Source organism: Oncorhynchus masou, chromosome 1 (genome assembly GCF_036934945.1).
Source record: "Oncorhynchus masou masou isolate Uvic2021 chromosome 1, UVic_Omas_1.1, whole genome shotgun sequence".
Lineage (NCBI taxonomy): Eukaryota > Metazoa > Chordata > Actinopteri > Salmoniformes > Salmonidae > Oncorhynchus > Oncorhynchus masou.
This window is the reverse complement of record NC_088212.1, coordinates 24,038,274-24,056,672: the sequence shown is the minus strand read 5'-3', so window position 1 is coordinate 24,056,672 and position 18,399 is coordinate 24,038,274. Positions and strand designations below refer to the sequence as shown.

Genomic DNA, 18,399 nt, shown 5'->3' with positions numbered 1-18,399 from the left:
TGGATGCTCTCTGCCTGTCCTGTGGAGATCGTCTCTGTGTTTGTCTTTGGTTGGTGACAGAGAGGAACATGTGGTTCTGCGCTGGCCAATGCTGAGCCTGGACAGGGACATCAGCACTCACAGACTAACAGCAGTGTTGGCACAGCAGAGGGATCGCTGCCACCCCTGCAGGAAGCCTACACAGGAAAAACACTGTGAGAGAGAGAGAGAGAGAGAGAGAGAGAGAGAGAGAGAAGAGGGAGGGAGGGGTGAGAAAGTGATTAGTAACAGAAAGAAGAGGAGAACAGGATGCAGTGGAATAGGATTTTGCAGAGCAGTCAGCAGAGAGGCGAAAACAAACACAAGGAAAGACTGCTGTGTGACCAGATTCACAAGATGTAAAGCAGCTTCAGGAGGAACCCTGCCTGCTTGTTTGCCACTGATGCTCTGCAACAACAACAGCAGAGGACTTGTTGTATTTTCAAGGATAGTGAAGGTGGAAAGGTGCAATGTGAGAAGCCCTCCTGTGGCCAAGAGGATGACAAATTAGCCCTTATTCAGCAAGGAGAGACAGGAGTGCTCCGAGGTTAGTGAAGTGCATGGTCATACTACTGTTTTCACCTGGTTTAGGCATGTTTGTATTATTATTTTAGCTCATACAGACCTTTTTTCAGATTGGACACTGGCAGAGCTGAGACTTACACAGATGCCTCTTGTTTTTCAGTTTCTCATTCACCAGAATGAGAAACAGACTATCAGAGCATTTATGTTCTTGGATCAATAAACATGGATCAGGTTTTGTTCAGGTGTACTGTACTGGACTGGGTGTGTTTCCGCATCATTGTGTTAGTGTTATTATCACTTTCCAGGATCTGGAGATGCTGTCTACAGCTCAGCAGATGCTGCAGGACAGCCGTTCCAAGATCGAGCTGATCCGAATGCAGATTATCAAAGTCACCCAGACTGGTGTTGGGGATGGGAGCAGCAACCATGACAGCACCAATCATGGAGGTCAGAGCTTTATGGTACAGTTTAGTTAGATGATCATGGTTACAATATACAGTTAACTCAATCCACATCTTTGCACAGAATTGAAAATGCTATCAGGATTGAACTGCCATCAGATAGGTTACTGTCTTGTATCTTACTATATTTTGTTAGGTACAGTGCATTCGAAAGTATTCAGACCCCTTTATTTTTCCCACATTTTGATACGTTACAGCCTTATTCTAAAATTGATGAAATAAATGTTTTTATTCATCAATCTACACACAATATCCCATAATGACTAAGTGAAAACAGGTTTTTCAATTTTTCTGAAAATTATTAAAAATAAAGAACAGAAATACCTTATTTACATAAGTATTCAGACCCTTTGCTATGAGACTCGATATTGAGCTCAGGTGCATTCTGTTTCCATTGATCAACCTTGAGATGTTTCTACAACTTGATTGGAGTCCACCTGTGGTAAATTAAATTGATTGGACATGATTTGGAAAGACACATATCTGTCTATATAAGGTCCCACAGTTGACAGTGCATGTCAGAGCCAAAACCAAGCCATGAGGTCTAAAGGAATTGTCTGTAGAGACAGGATTGTGTCGAGGCACAGACCTGGGGAAGAGTACAGAACATTTTCCCCAAGAACATAGTTGCCTCTATCATTCTTAAGTGGAAGTAGTTTGGAACCACCAAGACTTCTTAGAGCTGGCCGCCAGGCCAAACTGAGCAATCGGGGGAGAAGGGAGGTGACCAAGAATCTGATGGTCACTCTGAGAGAGCTCCACAGTTTCTCTGTGTAGATGGGAAAACCTTCCAAAAGGACAACAATTTCTACAGCGCCATTCAGGCCTTTACAGTATTAGTGGCCAGATGAAAGCCTGTTCCTCAGGAAAAGGCACATGACAGCCCACTTGCACTTTACCAAAAGGCACCTAAAAGACTCTCAGACAATGAGAAACAAGATTCTTTGGTCTGATGAAACCAAGTATGAATGCCAAGCGTCATGTCTGGAGGAAACAAGGCACTGCTCATCACCTGACCAATACCATCCCTATGGTGAAGCATGATGGTGGCAGCATCATGCTGTGGGAATGTTTTTCAGTGGCAGGGTATGATAGACTAGTCAGGATCTAGGGAAAGATGAACAGAGAAAAGTACAGAGAGATCCTTGATGAAAACCTGCTTCAGGACCTCAGACTGGGGTGAAGGTTCTCCTTCCAACAGGACAATGACCCTAAGCACACAGCCAAGACAATGTCTTTGGGACAAGTCTCTCAATGTCCTTGAGTGGCCCAGCCAGAGCCCGGACTTGAACCTGATCGAACATCTCTGGAGAGACCTGAAAATAGCTGTGCCATGACACTCCCCATCCAACCTGGCAGAGCTTGAGAGGACCTGCAGAGAAGAATGCGAGAAACTCCCCAAATACAGGTATGCCAAGCCTGTAGCATCATACCCAAGAAGACACAAGGCTATAATGCTGCCAAAGGTGCTTCCACAAATTACTCAATAAAGGGTCTGAATACTTATTGTAAATGTGATATTTCAGTGTTTTATTTTTGATTAATTTGCAATCATTTCTAAAAGCCTGTTTTTGCTGTGTGTAGATTGATGAGGAAAAGAACAACAATTTAATCAATTTTAGAATAATGCTGTAACATAAGAAAATGTGGAAAAAGCGAAGATGTCTGAATGCTTTCCGATGCTCTGTAGTTCCAGTGTTTGTTTTGCTTGCAATTTTATATGCTGGTAGGATTATGAAAAATGTAATCACTGAAAATGACAACTGTATTACCTATGTGAGGATATATCATAATGCTTTCTCTATGCAGTCTAAGTCTGACCGTGGCCTGTTTTCTCATGCATCTTTGATCCAGAAGGAAGTACCCCAGTGGGTGTAAATCCCCTGGACATCCATGTGTTTGAGTTAAAACACTATGTCCAGAGAGAGACAGAGGTGGTGAAGGTGGCCAGGGATGTGGTGAAGCAGCTTGAGGAGCTGCCATCCCAGGACCAATTGGCCCTGGCTGAGGTAGGCTAGCTGGAATGTATCTATAAACTATTTTTATTGTTTTGCAATTCTATTTGACAACCTACAAAATTAGTATAATTTCAGAGGGACTAATGAATATTTTGTACAATTAGTTAGTTTGAGAGTGGAAAGAGTCTTGGTTGAAACATTTGTTTTTGTGCCTATGCTATGCATGTATGGGAAAATGCATAAATCTCTCTACCAGGCCCGGTCCCGTGTGCAAGACTCTTCTCAGAAGCTAGATCTTCTGCGACTTTCTCTGGAGCACCGTCTGGGGGAGTCATCTCAGGAGGCTCTCCGGGAGCCTGTCACCAAGCAGGGGCTCCCTACAGTATCCCCACCCCCTGAGGGACAACAGCAAAATTGCCTACTTTGCTCCTTCCCCTCCTCCATCTCCTCATCCTTTCTCAAGCCTGCCTCCCTAACAGGTAACTTCTCTCTTCAAACCTTACAGGTATTTTATGTCTGTTTATGGATCTGATGTAAAAGCAGATTGATAATGTTTGTTCTCCTGATACATGTAATATTTTGCAGGCACACTTGAGGTCATGCTTCTGGGATGTGAGGACTTGCTGAAATCACTGCCAGGACGAGGCCAAATAACCAGTGGATCTTCTTCTCCGGAGAGCCCACCAGATTTCAATGTCAACAGCCAACCTGATCACACAGAAAACCTCTCCTGTAAGTCCCCATATAAACGACCTTAGCCCTACACAGCTCTTTAGTGTTAGATTCAACATCCACTACCTCCTCTTCTGCAGGGGAGTGTACTGCGTCTGTATGGTATTAGGGTTAGTGCAAAGAGGTCCAGTGACTTTGTGTTGAAGCTATGGTTGTTGCATTTGAATATCCCAAGTACTGTACCTGTAGAACCATCTCTCCTAAATGTTATTGTAGTCATGGAAGTACAGTATAGGACAGTAATATCAGACTTTCTGTCTGGCAGTGGAGATAAGTGCAGTGTTGAAACTGGATAACAGAGTGGTGGGTCATACCCACTGGAGACCTTTGAGCAAGCAGGCCTGGAGACAAAGCTTCAGCATCCAACTGGAGCGGGTAAGTAGTGGCAATGAAGTGGGAAATTGATACAACCAGTTGAAGTGGGAGAGGTGACTGGTTGAGGCATAGTTCTTTTAACTGAACACCAGGAGGAACCATTGTACTTCACATAACTGGTTGTATGGGAACTCTATGGAATTGTTGTACATAGTCTGAAAGTGTCTGTATTGGCAAAATACCATATAGTTTCTCAGTTGGGAGATTGCACATGCATCTTTGTGCCCCCACAGTCTCGGGAGCTGGAGATTGGGATCTACTGGCAAGACTGGGGGGTGATGTGTGCAGTCAAGTACCTGCGCCTGGAAGAGTTCCTGGACAACCAACGACATACCCTGTGTTTGTGCCTAGAGCCCCAGGGAACACTCTTCACTGAGGTCTGATTCCTTTATATTTCTGAATGTGAGATGGCTTTGCCAGAGTTCGGTCTATCAACCAGATACCCATATGTAACAAGCTACTTTTTTTCTGGTGTCTTTGCAGATTACGTTTGTCAACCCTGTGATTGAGCGCCAACCCAAACTAAGGCGTCAGAGGTGCATTTTCACAAAAGAGAAAGGTACTGTATGTAACCTGGCTGTGGTCACAGATCAAATAGACCTACTCATGTTACTGTTGATGATAAGTGTTGATGGGTATTCCTGTCCCTCCACTCAGGGAAGAACTTCCTTCGTGCTGCCCAGATGAACATGAACTTTGCCACATGGGGTCATCTGATGATGAGTGTCCTGCCTCAATGTTCCTTTACCACTTTGAGTCCGTCTACTTCCTCTGATGTTGTGGTCAACCCCTCACCTTCTACCAATAAGGCCACTCGGTCAACCCCCCTACTGCCAGGGTGAGAAATTACACATAGCTGCCCATGGAAACAGTAGAAATAGTAAAATAAGTATTTTGTGTAGTGTATTTAGAAGAATATTTGGTTATAGGAGTATATGTAATATCTTTATCATTGCATGATTTCCCTGAATATATGACCATCACTGTGTTTCTCTATATCTGCAGTGAAGTGCCGGTGATTAGTCTTAACATAAGTGAGGAGCGTTTAGCATTTAAAACATTTAGCGTTGACCAAGGAAGAAACATCCCCAACACGATGTCAACAGCACAGAAAACACCACCTATGCCTACTCTGACAGAAAAAGAGGTGAACATCTATACCAGCTTCACTAAACATAAAATGCTGGTTCCAGTCTTTTGTCATCTTGTTAAAGTAAAGTGCATTGGTAGACTTGCTATTTGAATAAATGACTGGCCTTGATTGCTTCATGATTCTACCTTCGTAGCATATCCGTCTGTCTCTTTTCAGTCCTCCATTGAAAACTACACAGAGAGAACAAGGATGCAGATGGAAGACTTCAAATGTATCTCGGTCCTGGGAAGAGGACACTTTGGAAAGGTCCAGACTTTTTTGCCAACACGACATTATATTACAGCACTATATGATTTTGCACAGCCCACTGCTTCATGTACGCCAATGTTCACCCTATCCAGGTACTTCTAGCTGAGTTGAAGAAGACAGGAAAACTCTATGCCATTAAAGCCTTGAAGAAGAGGGATATTGTAACCCGTGATGAAGTGGACAGGTTAATGTTCTTTATTGGGACATATACTATACAATGAATAGCCTTGCTCACCTTACACAAATACATTAGTGATACCCACAGATAATAACTTATTTACAGTAATAAATTCTCTTTCTGATGCCTTCACAGTCTTATGTGTGAGAGGAGGATCTTCGAGATGATCAATGCATCGAGGCACCCTTTCCTGGTCAACTTGCACGGCTGTTTCCAGACCAGTGAGCATGTTTGTTTTGTCATGGAGTACTCACCAGGAGGAGACCTCATGATTCACATCCATAATAATGTCTTCTCTGAGTTGCAGACCAGGTGAGTTTTACCCGACAAGCACACACACACACACACACACACACACACACACACACACACACACACACACACACACACACACACACACACACACACACACACACACACACACACACACACACACACACACACACACACACACACACACACACACACACACACATGCACGTGCCATTAAAAAAACATTTGGACAGTGCAAATGTGAATTTTCTTTGTGTTACAGGTTCTACTCAGCCTGTGTTTTGCTGGGTCTAGAGTTCCTGCATCTGAATAAGATAGTTTATCGGTGAGTTCTGTCTATGAGTCATATTAACTAGCACTTAATACAGCTCTGGCTTAATACAGCTTATTTCATTTTGCATGTGTTTTTCATAGAGATTTGAAGTTAGACAACTTGCTGATGGATGCAGACGGATTTGTTAAAATCACAGACTTTGGACTTTGTAAAGAAGGTAAAATTATGGTTTATTATATCTTACGACAGGGTTTGTGGTTATGTGTGGAAATTACATATGACAAATTGTATGTGTGTGAGCATTTAGTTAAATGCTGCTCCATCTGTTGTTGTACTGGCAGGGATGGGGCATGGCGACCGGACATCAACATTCTGTGGAACCCCAGAGTTCCTGGCGCCTGAGGTGCTTACTGATGATAACTACACACGAGCTGTGGACTGGTGGGGCATGGGCGTCCTTATCTTTGAGATGCTTGTGGGAGAAGTAAGTCATCAACAGACCAGAAACACACTCCATAAAACACAGTCATAGATTTTTGTAAACAACAACAACAAAAGCAGTCACAAATCAATAATAACAGTACAAATACACAGACATGTAAAGCTTTATAGTTTCAATGACTGGTAGTCATATATCAGACTAAAGGCTTCCCCCTCTCCATCTTGTGCCAGTCTCCATTCCCAGGAGAGGATGAAGAGGAGGTGTTTGACAGCATAGTTAATGATGATGTTCAGTATCCTGGATGCCTCTCTCCAGACGCCATCTCCATCATTCAAAAGGTAACAACTTCCCCTTTCTCTGCTCATTCTGTCTCTCATATTTTTATATATTCGGAAACCGTTCAGAAATAGTTTTGTTCTGAAAATATCCGTGTTTGAACCATCCCCCTGTCTGTGCATGTTGATCCCTAATCGAACCCCTCCTCCCTGCAGCTTCTTAAGAGGAATCCAGAGAAAAGGCTGGGTGCCGGAGAAGGGGACGCAAATGAAGTCAAGGAAGAGAAATTCTTCAAGGTAATTTAGTTCAAATAAAATCATTTTCAATCAATGCTTTTAGATATACTGTAAATGCATCAACCTTATCTTTGAGATGCTTGTCGGAAAATAACTTATATTTTGCAATTTAACCCATATGCACTGTATCTATTTGACAAACAGAATATAGACTGGGATGCACTGCTAGCTAAAAAAGTGAAACCTCCGTTCCTGCCAAAAATTAAGGAGTCTGTGGATGTCAGTAACTTTGACAGCGAGTTCACGAGTCTCCAGCCGATCCTGTCACCTCCTCCCGTGTCCTGCAGCCTCTCCCCTGAGCAGCAGGAGGCCTTCGCAGATTTTGACTTCTCACCCCTGCATGGATGAAGCAATCAGAGACCAGGGTTGCATCCAGCTCATGAAACGGTTGCATGAACAGTTCCATAGCACAACCTTTTCATAACTGACAATAACTGAATGTAGCTCGCCCCAACAGTACATGTAGATGAGGAGGACTGTCCTCACTGCCATCAAAAGCCATCATCAACAAACTCAACCAAGCAGGATATGGGATATCTGCAGGTGGAAAGTAATTTGAATGCAACCCTGGTATTTCTGTGCCATGAATTAGTCTGACGGCCAGGTTCTATGACTGTTTCATTGTTTATAGTACCCAGTGATATCCAAACATTAACACTAGTGTGTAATGCTCTGGATTTAACTCAAATACAATTGGCTGCCATCTACGAAATATAACGGATTTGATGAGCGGTCTAATGTGGACAGAATTTGAGCATGCTTTGTGGCCTTTGCTTATTTTGCTATTATCAGATAACTGTTCCCTTTAGAGAGGTACACGCTGCCATTTCTATGCATCACTGTGAGAGGCTTTGCCCACTGCCTTGACTGTGCAAATGAAAAAGGCTATTTTTTCCTGTTACAATGTCTTTTCAAAATGTTGTTCTGTGTGAAGATGAAAAATTCCATGTTCTCATACCTGGGTATAGTCATTCCCTACCAATGTGTGTTTAACTACTAACTCCTACTAACATATCTACCTTCTACCTACCAGCCAATTTATTATTTTTAGTGTGACTAAAATGTGCATGGCACACTTGTTGTGAACTTAGTTTTATGTAGACATTTTCATGAGAGAAGCCATTAAATAAGGTAGCCATATTTATGAATAAATCAATATTGTGGGATTGAGCACTTAATGCAATAACGAGTGAGATTGTGAAGTGAGAGGCTGATAGTTGATTATGATAGAAATAGTATTTATTTTGCTATTAAAACGGTTCAATAGTTGCTGCTAATAATTATGCATTACTGTATGAATGTATGTGGATTACCACAAAGAAATGTTTATGAGACAAAATGAATGCATATTCATTGAAATCATTAGTGTTTTATTGTGTTGTCTATGTCAATAAATACAAAAATATGAATACATTATTTCCAATTAATGAAAGAGTGAAAAGTTTTATCAAAGAATACAGGTAAAAATTCTAACGTTTCAACATATTATAAAACAGAGTACTAAAGTTAATGCATAACATTTTTGATCAACACCTTTCAATATTACAGTACATCATTAGTTCAACATGGAAAATAGCATACTCAATGACTCACGATAAACTGTCACTCAGTTAAACAAAACAATAAAAAATACCTAGGACCATGTATTACATAAATATCAAAACATTAGGCAACATTAGGCAAAAATCTAAATGATGGGGAAAGCAGAATGGAAGGCCTACGCGGTGCCACGACCCTGGCTTAATCCTATAGTCTGGTATGGGCATGTTGTCTGTAGAGTGAGGTCAGATGTGATTGTGGCTCCCTCTGTAGTACACCTGCTCCCACACCACAGTTCGGCACATACAGAAGAAGTCCCAAAGATTACAGAGAATGCCACGATCAAAGGGGTTCTCCTCGTCACTGTAGCTCTTCAGGTAGGTGATCCGGTGGCGGGACATGAACTCCCAGGTGGTGGAGTTGATGGAGATCAGATAGAGGTGGCAGCCCAGGAGCAGGACCACCACCAAGGACAACACACCTACAACACACAGCGCTGCCAGCAAAAACCCATTCACAATGAGCCACAGTTTCCAAGTGCCAGAAGAATGGAAACCTGACCTGAAAGACAGAGTACATCAAATAATATTGACATCAATAATACATCAAGGGAACTATTGCATATGTGGGACACATAGTATTTAATCTACATTGCAATAATAATACCTCATAGCTACTTTCATCAGTTTAAATCACCCACACTCACCAAGCAATCTGCAATGCCCAGAGTAGAGCAAGCAGCTGAACAGCCAGATAGATGATGAAACAGCGGTGGTTTCTCTCACCCACACAATTCTCTATCCACGGACAGTGATGGTCAAATCGTCGCACACAATGTTTGCAGGCCTGGCAGTGCTTCGCTCTCATGGGCTGCTGCTTGAGACAAAGAGGAGAGAACAAGGAGTCATACATACTAACATCAACATAGCACACCCCCAATATGTCATCTCATCTGTGATCCAAGATTGTAGTTATTAAGTTATTAATGATCTAACTGAACTGGATGGTATTCTTCCTGCTGTCCTACCTGCAGCAGACAGTAGCCACACCGGCGCAGGCGAGGTATGGGGTTTTGAGGGATCATCTCCAATTCTTCACCTGAGCCCTGGGCATACTCACACATTCAAAGACAAATATAATATAACATCAGTATGGAATACATCTTATCAGAAGGGGTTTTGGGGGAGGGTTGATGGGGGTTAAGGCTCACCTTGACACTGTCAGAAAGAACAAAGCCCGGGTCCATCAGAGAGACAGTGAAATACAGCATCACTGACAGCAGGACGAGCAAGGAAAACACTACAGGCTGCATCAACTCTCCATTCTCCCTTTGTCTTCGGAGATCTTAACAGGTAAAATATAAACTTAATTAAACATCACATAAATCCAACACGTGGGTGGTTGTGTTGTTAAAATTACTATTGTATTCGCTGTGACTAAAATATATGGCTGAGAGCAACCACTTTATCTAGCCTGCAAGCTATCAAGAGTATTGTTTTCATAATGTGACAGTCTCCACTCTGTGATTCCTGGTAAGCTAACGTTAGCTAACTAAATGGCTAATTAATATGGTTCGCCTCGAAGAGAAGCTAACTTACCGGTGTCATGTAAGAATAGTATCAGTGTAATAACCCATGTTAGGAGGACATGTGCGGTCCTAATTAGAAAACCAGATCGAAACACGTTTTTAAACATCGTTGCATGATTGAACGAACACTAGCTAGTTTTGAGACTTCCTGTTTTGGTACTGCATGTCGTTTGTGTCAAACTTAGTACTGAAATCAATGGGGGGGGGGGAAGGGTGGTGTCAACTCTAAAATCGGAGTCGTTTTAATAAAATATCCTTATTGAACATCCAGCCACAAGAACACACACGTGAGGAGTCAAGAAATACACGTGAATATTATACAATACTTTTCATTTATTTGCTCAAAGAACATTGTACAAAATGGCTCATAAAAAAAGTTTAATAATAAAATGATTATTTACAGAAGTTGAAGTGAATTCCCAGTTTCAATCTAAAGTTAATGCAAAACACTCAAAAGTGTCTCCAGCATGAATTAAAGTGCATTCGTATTACTCAATCTTCTCAAAACTCTAAAGGTTTTAGGTATAAAGACAATGATTAAGTGTCCTGACAACCAAGACTCTCCTGATCTTGACTTGAGCTCATATACAGAGATTTGCACTCACAGAAGTAATTATTGTGCATTTCCATAATAACCAACTAAATGTAAATGGACAAACTATTACAGTTATATATTAAGTGAAAATATGCAGGATGGACTCAAGCAATAATTTATTGCATGATTTGCATTGAAAACGTGTATAAATACATGCTCTTTAACATTGCAAAATAAGATCTCATTGGCTTCTTATGCAAACACACCCACAATACTTGTACATAATATGGCTCTCTAGTTATCCCTAAGAATCAAACCTATGAACATAAAGCCAGTTAGTGCTGTGTTCTGAACAACAAAAAACATGCCATTCTTAACTGTCATACCCAGACAATAAAAAACATGCCATTCTTAACTGTCATACCCAGACAATAAAAAACATGCCATTCTTAACGGTCATACCCAGATCCAAAAATAAATGGCAGTGTGAATAAATAGTCTATCTGCACCAAGTGAGAAGGGGAAATAATCACCGTGCTTTTTCCCAATTTCTTATATTCTAAGAACATGAACAAATATAATTTTCATATCAGGCAAATGTGGGGGGGATAACCAATAACTACTCAGAAAACCCATTAAATGCTAAGGAAAATGTCTGAATACATGTTAGTCAAAAACATTTGTTGTGCATTACTGAAGTAGTTTCTACTTAATGAGTATGGTGCAGTTTGCACTGTTGCATAGCCTCATTTACTGAGTGAAACCAAAGAGAGACAGGAACATTCTTACAGAGGCACAAAACCACAAACTGGAAACAGCAAGAATTGGTCCCCAATTATAGAGTTGCTAACCAATATTCATTGTCAAATTCTGGTAATAACTCAACAATTGATCTTCTAAAACAAACTATTAAATAATATTAGAAATAGCAATATTGAGGGACGCCGCCCCCCTCCATTTCAGCTCACGGAGTTGATACCTTGTCTTTTCATTCTATTGTCCCTTGTTCTACTCCATCTTCTGGCATTCATAGAATGAGATGGCTCCACAAACCTCAAGTGTCAGAGATTCCTTAGGAGGGATCTCACTCACGGACACACATCAAAGCTGAACCATTCAGATGTCGTGAGTCACCTTCTCATCGCGACTTAACGCCCAGCGACATCTTCAGGTTCTCGTACACCACATAGCTGATGCTGACAGCTGGAATGACCTTCAGGAAGTTAGGGGCCAGGCCCCTGTAGAGGCCAGTGGCCCCTTCTGTCTGAATGATTTGTTTGAAGAGCCCTGACATTGTCATCTGTGGGCTGCCCTCCATCATGGCTATAGGAGAGACATGGCACACAGTCAGCATTAGAGCCAAAGATGAATACAAAGGAACAGCAAAACTGGTAGTTATTTATAACTGCATCTCAATAAAATAAAGAAGATTTAATATATTTGAAAGAATATAAGCAGTGTAAATTAGGTGTATTGTTGAAGGTCTCACCTTGTGCCTGCATGCGGGTCCTGACCAGGGCTAGGGGGTAGCTGGCCAGCTGACCACAGGTGCTGGAGATTGTGCCACAGCCAAGCAGAACTAACACTCCCGGGTCAGTACTTTTGGTGCCATACTTTTCTAACCAGGAGTTCTTCAATGTCTGTGGAAAAAAGAACAGTTAGATAATTCCAAATGGAGCATACAATGCAGTGAAAACAGCTTTGTAAAGTTATATCCGGGTCTCTTCTTACCTCATACACAGCCAGGTCGATTCCAGCGTAGGGGATGATGCCCATCATGTTGGGGATAAAGCCCCTGTAAAAGGCACACAGTCCCTCTCTCCTAAAGATGTTCTTTGCACAGTCAGAGATGCCAGAGTACTGACCAGTCTTTCGCAAGGCAAGCCGTGTTTTCAGAACCTTGTGTTCAGAAATGAAAGACTATGAAAATCTAGCAGGTGGCATGTAATCAGATTGAAAACATTGGCATTACTAATTTATTTGCAAATCAATCATGCATTTTTGTCCTTTCTATCCTGACAACAATAATAGCTGTCATCATCCCAGGTCTATGCTAGGGGGGGATGATTGATGGCTGCTCACCTCCATGGGGTAGATGGTGCTCTGAGCGATGACTCCAGCCATAGAGCCAGCTAAAAAACGCTCCAGGATGCCAAGTGTCTCCTTATCACTGCCAATCAAACGCTTGATCTGTGCCAGAGAGTTTTTCAGTTGAAAGGAGAGAGGGGAGAAAATAAGATGGGGCAGACACTGGTTAGAACATGAACTTGGTCCTCACTTCAGAAATTGAGATTAAGGAATTATAATAATGGTTTATATATCATTTTAAAAAGAGTAATAGAAATTAAGAAAATGATATAGGAGCAAGTACCTGCTCATAAGCCATGAACTTAATGGCAGTTTCAGGTGCAATTTTGACGATGTTCATTCCGTTCCCTCTCCACAGCGACCTCATCCCACCTTCTTTGATCATCTGGGTGAGCCCACTCATGATGCACATGTTGTTGCTACTGGAACCATGGACCTGACAAATAAACAATATCAATGTTTATCATACAGAAGTCACATGAACAATAACACAATTAGGGGCGTATTCTGAGATCTGTGCGCTTAACTCAAATGTTAATGCACATCTTCCATTGATGCCAATTCATGATTTACATGAAAGTTGGCCTTTTATTCTCATAACATTTCTTCAGTTATCCGGCATAGGCTTTGAGAATGTGAACATATTTGCTCAACGGGGGGAAATCAGTGTGGAACAAGTCAGTGTTCTGGTATCAGTTGTACCAACACAAAGATGACGCTAGACGACTTGTTCAAACAGACCCACTAACGCCAATCAGGGGTTACTGATCCCCACATTGCTATCACGTAAAAGCAGATCTAATCTCTCCTGATGCAGCCAATCACAACTCACCAAAGACGATGTGCTGGCTCTTAGCCACCAACATTGGTCAGCTGAATGAGCCGGTGGGAACGAACAGCCCCCAGGATTCTTGCCCTCTGTTCTGGCAGTAATCTACATACTCATTAACCCATGTATGGCTCTTAGGTAATAAATAAATTGTTTTTTGATGGCTAGGTGTACCATTACTAGGACTCAAACTGTTGTTGGGAATACATGGCTATCTATTAAGACAGTAGATCAAGGGCTTCTTACCTGCATGAGTACTTTGAGTCGGTCTAAGGGGGCGGTGAATGTTCGGGACACTGCTCCTGCACCTCCGCCTGCAACCAGATGCCTCCACCACATTCCTGTCAGTTTTTCCTCTGTTGTGAAGTCATCAGGAACCATCAGATTTTCACCTACATCAAAGAGCTACAGAGAGTAGAAAGATATAGAACATGAGTATTATTATACACTATTATCTTCTCTTTTGGCCCAAAAGACATTGGAGCTATCTAAGAGCAGTTTGCAATTATAAATATAGTCAAGCTATTTATTTTTAAAAAAGGGGGGAGGGTGAAGCAACATTTTTCAGTGTGTGTGATTTCTAAGGCCCCATGTATACACAAAACTTTCATCTAGAGGTTGGGACAGGGAAGAGTGGTATTGACAGGGAAATGTGCAGTGTGCGTCTGCCCTCATCCCTCAAAACATAGGTCACCGGTCATGAGGCTTCAGGTCAGTGATTACTTCATGTTCTGTGTTAGGAAGCAAGTTGAATTCTGTTGTTTCCTGCTCTGTTATTTCTGGGACATTTCTTTGTAATCTGATATCAAACCAGAGAGAAAATAAGGGTGTTTGTGCTTTGATGTCATGGTTCAGACTGCTGATATTATAAGGGTATAGAATAGAGTGCATGTTCCCTTCTTGTAAAGCTATCTATTACATAATGACAATCCGAGTCAGCCAGCGAGACTCCCGACTCTAGACATAGCTTTGGGTACAAGTCCCTACAGAGGTGCCTTTGCAAAGCCCATGCCAGAGTACAGGCTCTATCCCCCTGAAGCTTTACCATGCCAGAGACAAATCACCAGCGGAAAACTATTTCATGATCGCCAAGTAGATATTAAAATCATGTTATATAACTGTGAGTAACACTACTGGCATGAGATGGTCAGGCCAAAGTGACTTGAGTGAATGCCGTGGGACATTTTCCTTGGCCTTTGTTTTGGGTGGTCACCCCATCTCCAAGCAATGCTTCCGAATATTTTTTGCCCCCGCTCGGCTTATAAATGTTGTTCTGTAGCTCTTGACACATAGGAGAGGTAAACAGGCTAAGATTTAGAGCTGGCTTTTCTTATTAAGACATACTGTATTTCATTACCTCACCCGCATGCTGCCCAAGAACACACTGTCCTGTGAAAGTGGTTCTGAATACCGAGGGGATAATTTGAGTGTCCTCTTAACACTTTACAAACGTAATAAACATTTTACACAAGGGATAATTAAAAAACTGTAATCAACATTTGATATACAAGAGGGTAATTCATGATTCTTGTAAATCATGACATTACATTCAGAGCGTTCCTGTCCTATTTAAACACGAATAAGACTTAAATGGTGAGGCACGTCCGTTCACAGTGTTAATCTATGTAATAGGATTAACATCCCTATTCACAATTTTGTGAATGAGTGTACTCAAATTAACGTGAAATAGAATTGTTCCCTGCTTGCTGGATAGCTAGTTCACATCCCCCATCCTCCCACCCTTCTCACCGTGGAGTGTTTCCAGTAGAGGGTGATCTCAGGGATGTTGTTCTCTTTGGGGTGTAGCAGAGGGTAGTTGCTCCACTCATTCCAGTCGATGGTCATTGTGCCATTCTTATCCATGCTATTGACAAAGATGAAAACAAAACCATAAACTCTTGAGAATATGAATCAAACTGGTAACAAAAGACATACTGACAAGATTGACCAAAATCTTAAGGGAACACTGCTCCATTATAATATCTTACCATTGTAGGATCTTCTCGGCATGCTGCTGTGATATGTGAACACCAAGGTCCTGGAGTGACTCCTTGATTTCCTTAGAATATATTTGACCTGAATCACAATGGAAGAAGACAATTCATCACCAATCAGAATTCCACCTAAATCAGAAAAAAAAACATTTGAATTGTGTGGTAGCTAAGGTATGTCCCCAAACTGTAACAGCTGATTTGTGGATAATTGCATACCAGCTCTCCTTCTGTCCAGGCTCTTGAAGACAAGTCTCAGGTCTTTCTCATGATCTTGCAAATAGTTCACAAACTCCTCGAAGACCATCTGCTCATCCAGGTCCTTATCTGCACTTTTCACTGCTTTCTGCAGAGGCAAACAAAACCAAATGATCAACAACAGTGGAAAGGCACACTGACCTGCTTTCTATTATGAGACATTATAGAGAATCAATCAACTGTAGTAAAGCCTAGACTGGGGGCTTCTCTGGAGGTGGACAATACTAATGGAATGTATTGTAAGCACCTGGAAGGAGGGTAAAGTGTGAATAATGTAATTCTCGATGGTGTCATCACCTTAATGTCCAGTCACGACAAACCATTTCTGCAATGACCTCTGAGAGGCAAAGACCACAAAGGTCATATGTTGAAAGCATGCGGACTCAAATCTAGGCTAACCTGTCCTACATTCACTGTCAAATGTGACATACGCCTGGATCGAAGGAATAAACTCCATGGGAACACTGTCACATACTGTATTTCAATACAGTAAATCAAATATCAACACCGGCCCTATTTTAGACCAGATAGACAGGCTTAGTGTGAGTTCGCAAGATATAGATAGATGTCCCAGGCACTATTACCCACCCCTGAAGACATGAGGGCTCAATCCACAATGCCAAACACTGCAATCAACACCATGCCTTGTCTATGATAAGTGGGTCAAACAGTCTTGGGGGTCTTGAAGCTCCAGCCAAGTCTTGCATGCAATTATTTAATCATTCCATCATCTTCCAGTGATTTCTTTATGCTAATTTGCAACCCTGAATCAGATGGTTTAGGGCTCCAGGTCAATGATACTTGATTATATCAATAAGAGGGTCTTGCAGGCCAATAGTTTTAATTTGCAAGCCCTAGGAACCATCAATGTGTAGCCAAACAATAATAATCCATCTATGCACTATTTGATCTTTTGATGATAAATAGTTGAGTTATTCAATGAACTTAAACACCTTCATGAAGTAATTCATTTAAAAAATATATGAAGGAGCATCATTATGTCATTATGTTTAACATTATATTCAGATAGGTGCACTAAATTGCATGGGAGCACTGGGTAGATGTAGAGTTTGACTAAATTTAGTGCTATCTGGGATCATTGGGACGTTCCTATCTTTAACCTAACCCCTACCTTTACCCTAAATTTAGCCCAACCCTTACCGTTTTAAATGACGTGAGTTGGGACGTCCCAAAGATTCCGTTTATACATTTTCCTTTTGACAAAGGCATAGCCAAAGTCATAAACGCCGCCCATTTATAAAATGCATTTCTTAAAAAGTCATTTTAAACCAACACACTACTAACCTTATGCCTAACCTTAAATTAAGACCAAAAAGGAAATTTGAGTTATTAATGTTTACTTTATAGGCCATTTTGACTTTGACTGTGGTAACTAATGGAAACCGTGACAAACCGCGAGTGCAGGAAGAAGGGGTTTGTACTTACAGGAAACTACGACAGCGTGATCGTTACAAATGTGTCATTTCGAGGAATAACCAAATACAACACTCAAAATGTAAAACTTGATGTGAACCCCGCTGAAGCATAAAGACATGTAAGTAAAATAATATACTGCAAGTTTTACCTTTCTCCATTTCCGATAAGTAGAAAACTCTTGTGAAGGTAGAAACACACTCAATTTGAAGAGCGATTTCAACTCCGATGGTAGTCCATTGGACTCAAAATACTCGAATTCAGCCGCATCCGAATTCGGAACAGGCACATAAAGGCACAGGCCAAGCATATTTAAAGTAAAGTTAAACACGTTCCACAATAAATAAATAGCTAGTAAGTACACCAAAGACTGTTCAACTTCGCGTGTTAATACTAAAATGCCGGTAAGGAAGTGCGTTGTGTTATAGAAACCCATGAAACCACTCCCTTTTAAAAATAGACCTATTTCATTGGCTCCTACGATGTATTTATCCCCACTCGGCAACGTAATTTGCACGAACCACCACGGTATCATTCCATTGCGCCCTTTACGCAAGATCAAGGCAAATACATTCAAAGATGGCCTGAGTTCAACCAATATATCATAAGAACAACTTTCTGAGAATGTCCAGCTTAGACAGAACAGACATTCAGTTCCTTGAACTGGTATGTTCTTTGGATTATTATTCTGCCTGTTAGTAACAATGTTTACAACTCTAGGAATTCTGAGATAAGATGATAAAAGGCACATCAAGTTATGTGTTTAATACCAACATTCTAGGAGGACTACATATCAGAATTGAGGCAGTAAATATGCTGTGTGATAATTTGCTTTTCCCCCACACTAAAGAGAATAAAAAGTAATCAACAGATTTAAAACTTTTAATATGTGCATTTTTATATATATTTTTTACATGGGGGTTGTAT

The 18,399-nt window shown here is 41.3% G+C and overlaps 3 protein-coding genes across 5 annotated transcripts; 1 reads left to right on the top strand and 2 right to left on the bottom strand.

The window, feature by feature from the left end:
• The first annotated feature begins 239 nt into the window (after positions 1-239).
• Positions 240-8,461, top strand: LOC135539723 (serine/threonine-protein kinase N2-like). The gene is made up of 19 exons (XM_064965791.1): positions 240-565; positions 849-990; positions 2,862-3,013; positions 3,219-3,441; positions 3,548-3,694; positions 3,960-4,069; positions 4,303-4,446; positions 4,553-4,628; positions 4,727-4,907; positions 5,075-5,216; positions 5,379-5,468; positions 5,564-5,655; positions 5,785-5,961; positions 6,185-6,247; positions 6,337-6,413; positions 6,538-6,680; positions 6,869-6,976; positions 7,130-7,210; positions 7,355-8,461. Exons 2-19 carry the CDS (start codon positions 858-860, stop codon positions 7,556-7,558), a joined length of 2,343 nt encoding a protein of 780 aa, XP_064821863.1. The 5' UTR covers positions 240-565; positions 849-857; the 3' UTR covers positions 7,559-8,461.
• Positions 8,462-8,559: 98 nt separating this feature from the next.
• On the bottom strand, positions 8,560-10,506 carry LOC135539738 (palmitoyltransferase ZDHHC12-B-like). 3 transcript variants are annotated; one of them, XM_064965815.1, is made up of 5 exons: positions 10,348-10,506; positions 9,960-10,093; positions 9,777-9,863; positions 9,456-9,625; positions 8,560-9,310 (listed from the first exon to the last, which is right to left on the bottom strand). In XM_064965815.1, the coding sequence occupies exons 1-5, from the start codon at positions 10,442-10,444 to the stop codon at positions 8,995-8,997; spliced, it is 804 nt and encodes a 267-aa protein (XP_064821887.1). In that variant the 5' UTR covers positions 10,445-10,506; the 3' UTR covers positions 8,560-8,994. The 3 variants fall into 3 exon arrangements, with proteins under 3 accessions (XP_064821887.1, XP_064821898.1, XP_064821907.1); XM_064965826.1 differs by having other exon boundaries at positions 9,456-9,622; XM_064965835.1 differs by having other exon boundaries at positions 9,777-9,854.
• Positions 10,507-10,698: 192 nt separating this feature from the next.
• Positions 10,699-17,895, bottom strand: LOC135539683 (calcium-binding mitochondrial carrier protein SCaMC-2-A-like). The gene is made up of 10 exons (XM_064965724.1): positions 17,624-17,895; positions 16,000-16,126; positions 15,778-15,865; positions 15,539-15,653; positions 14,036-14,194; positions 13,244-13,396; positions 12,955-13,062; positions 12,604-12,771; positions 12,362-12,512; positions 10,699-12,195 (listed from the first exon to the last, which is right to left on the bottom strand). Exons 1-10 carry the CDS (start codon positions 17,780-17,782, stop codon positions 12,011-12,013), a joined length of 1,413 nt encoding a protein of 470 aa, XP_064821796.1. The 5' UTR covers positions 17,783-17,895; the 3' UTR covers positions 10,699-12,010.
• Positions 17,896-18,399: the final 504 nt, after the last annotated feature.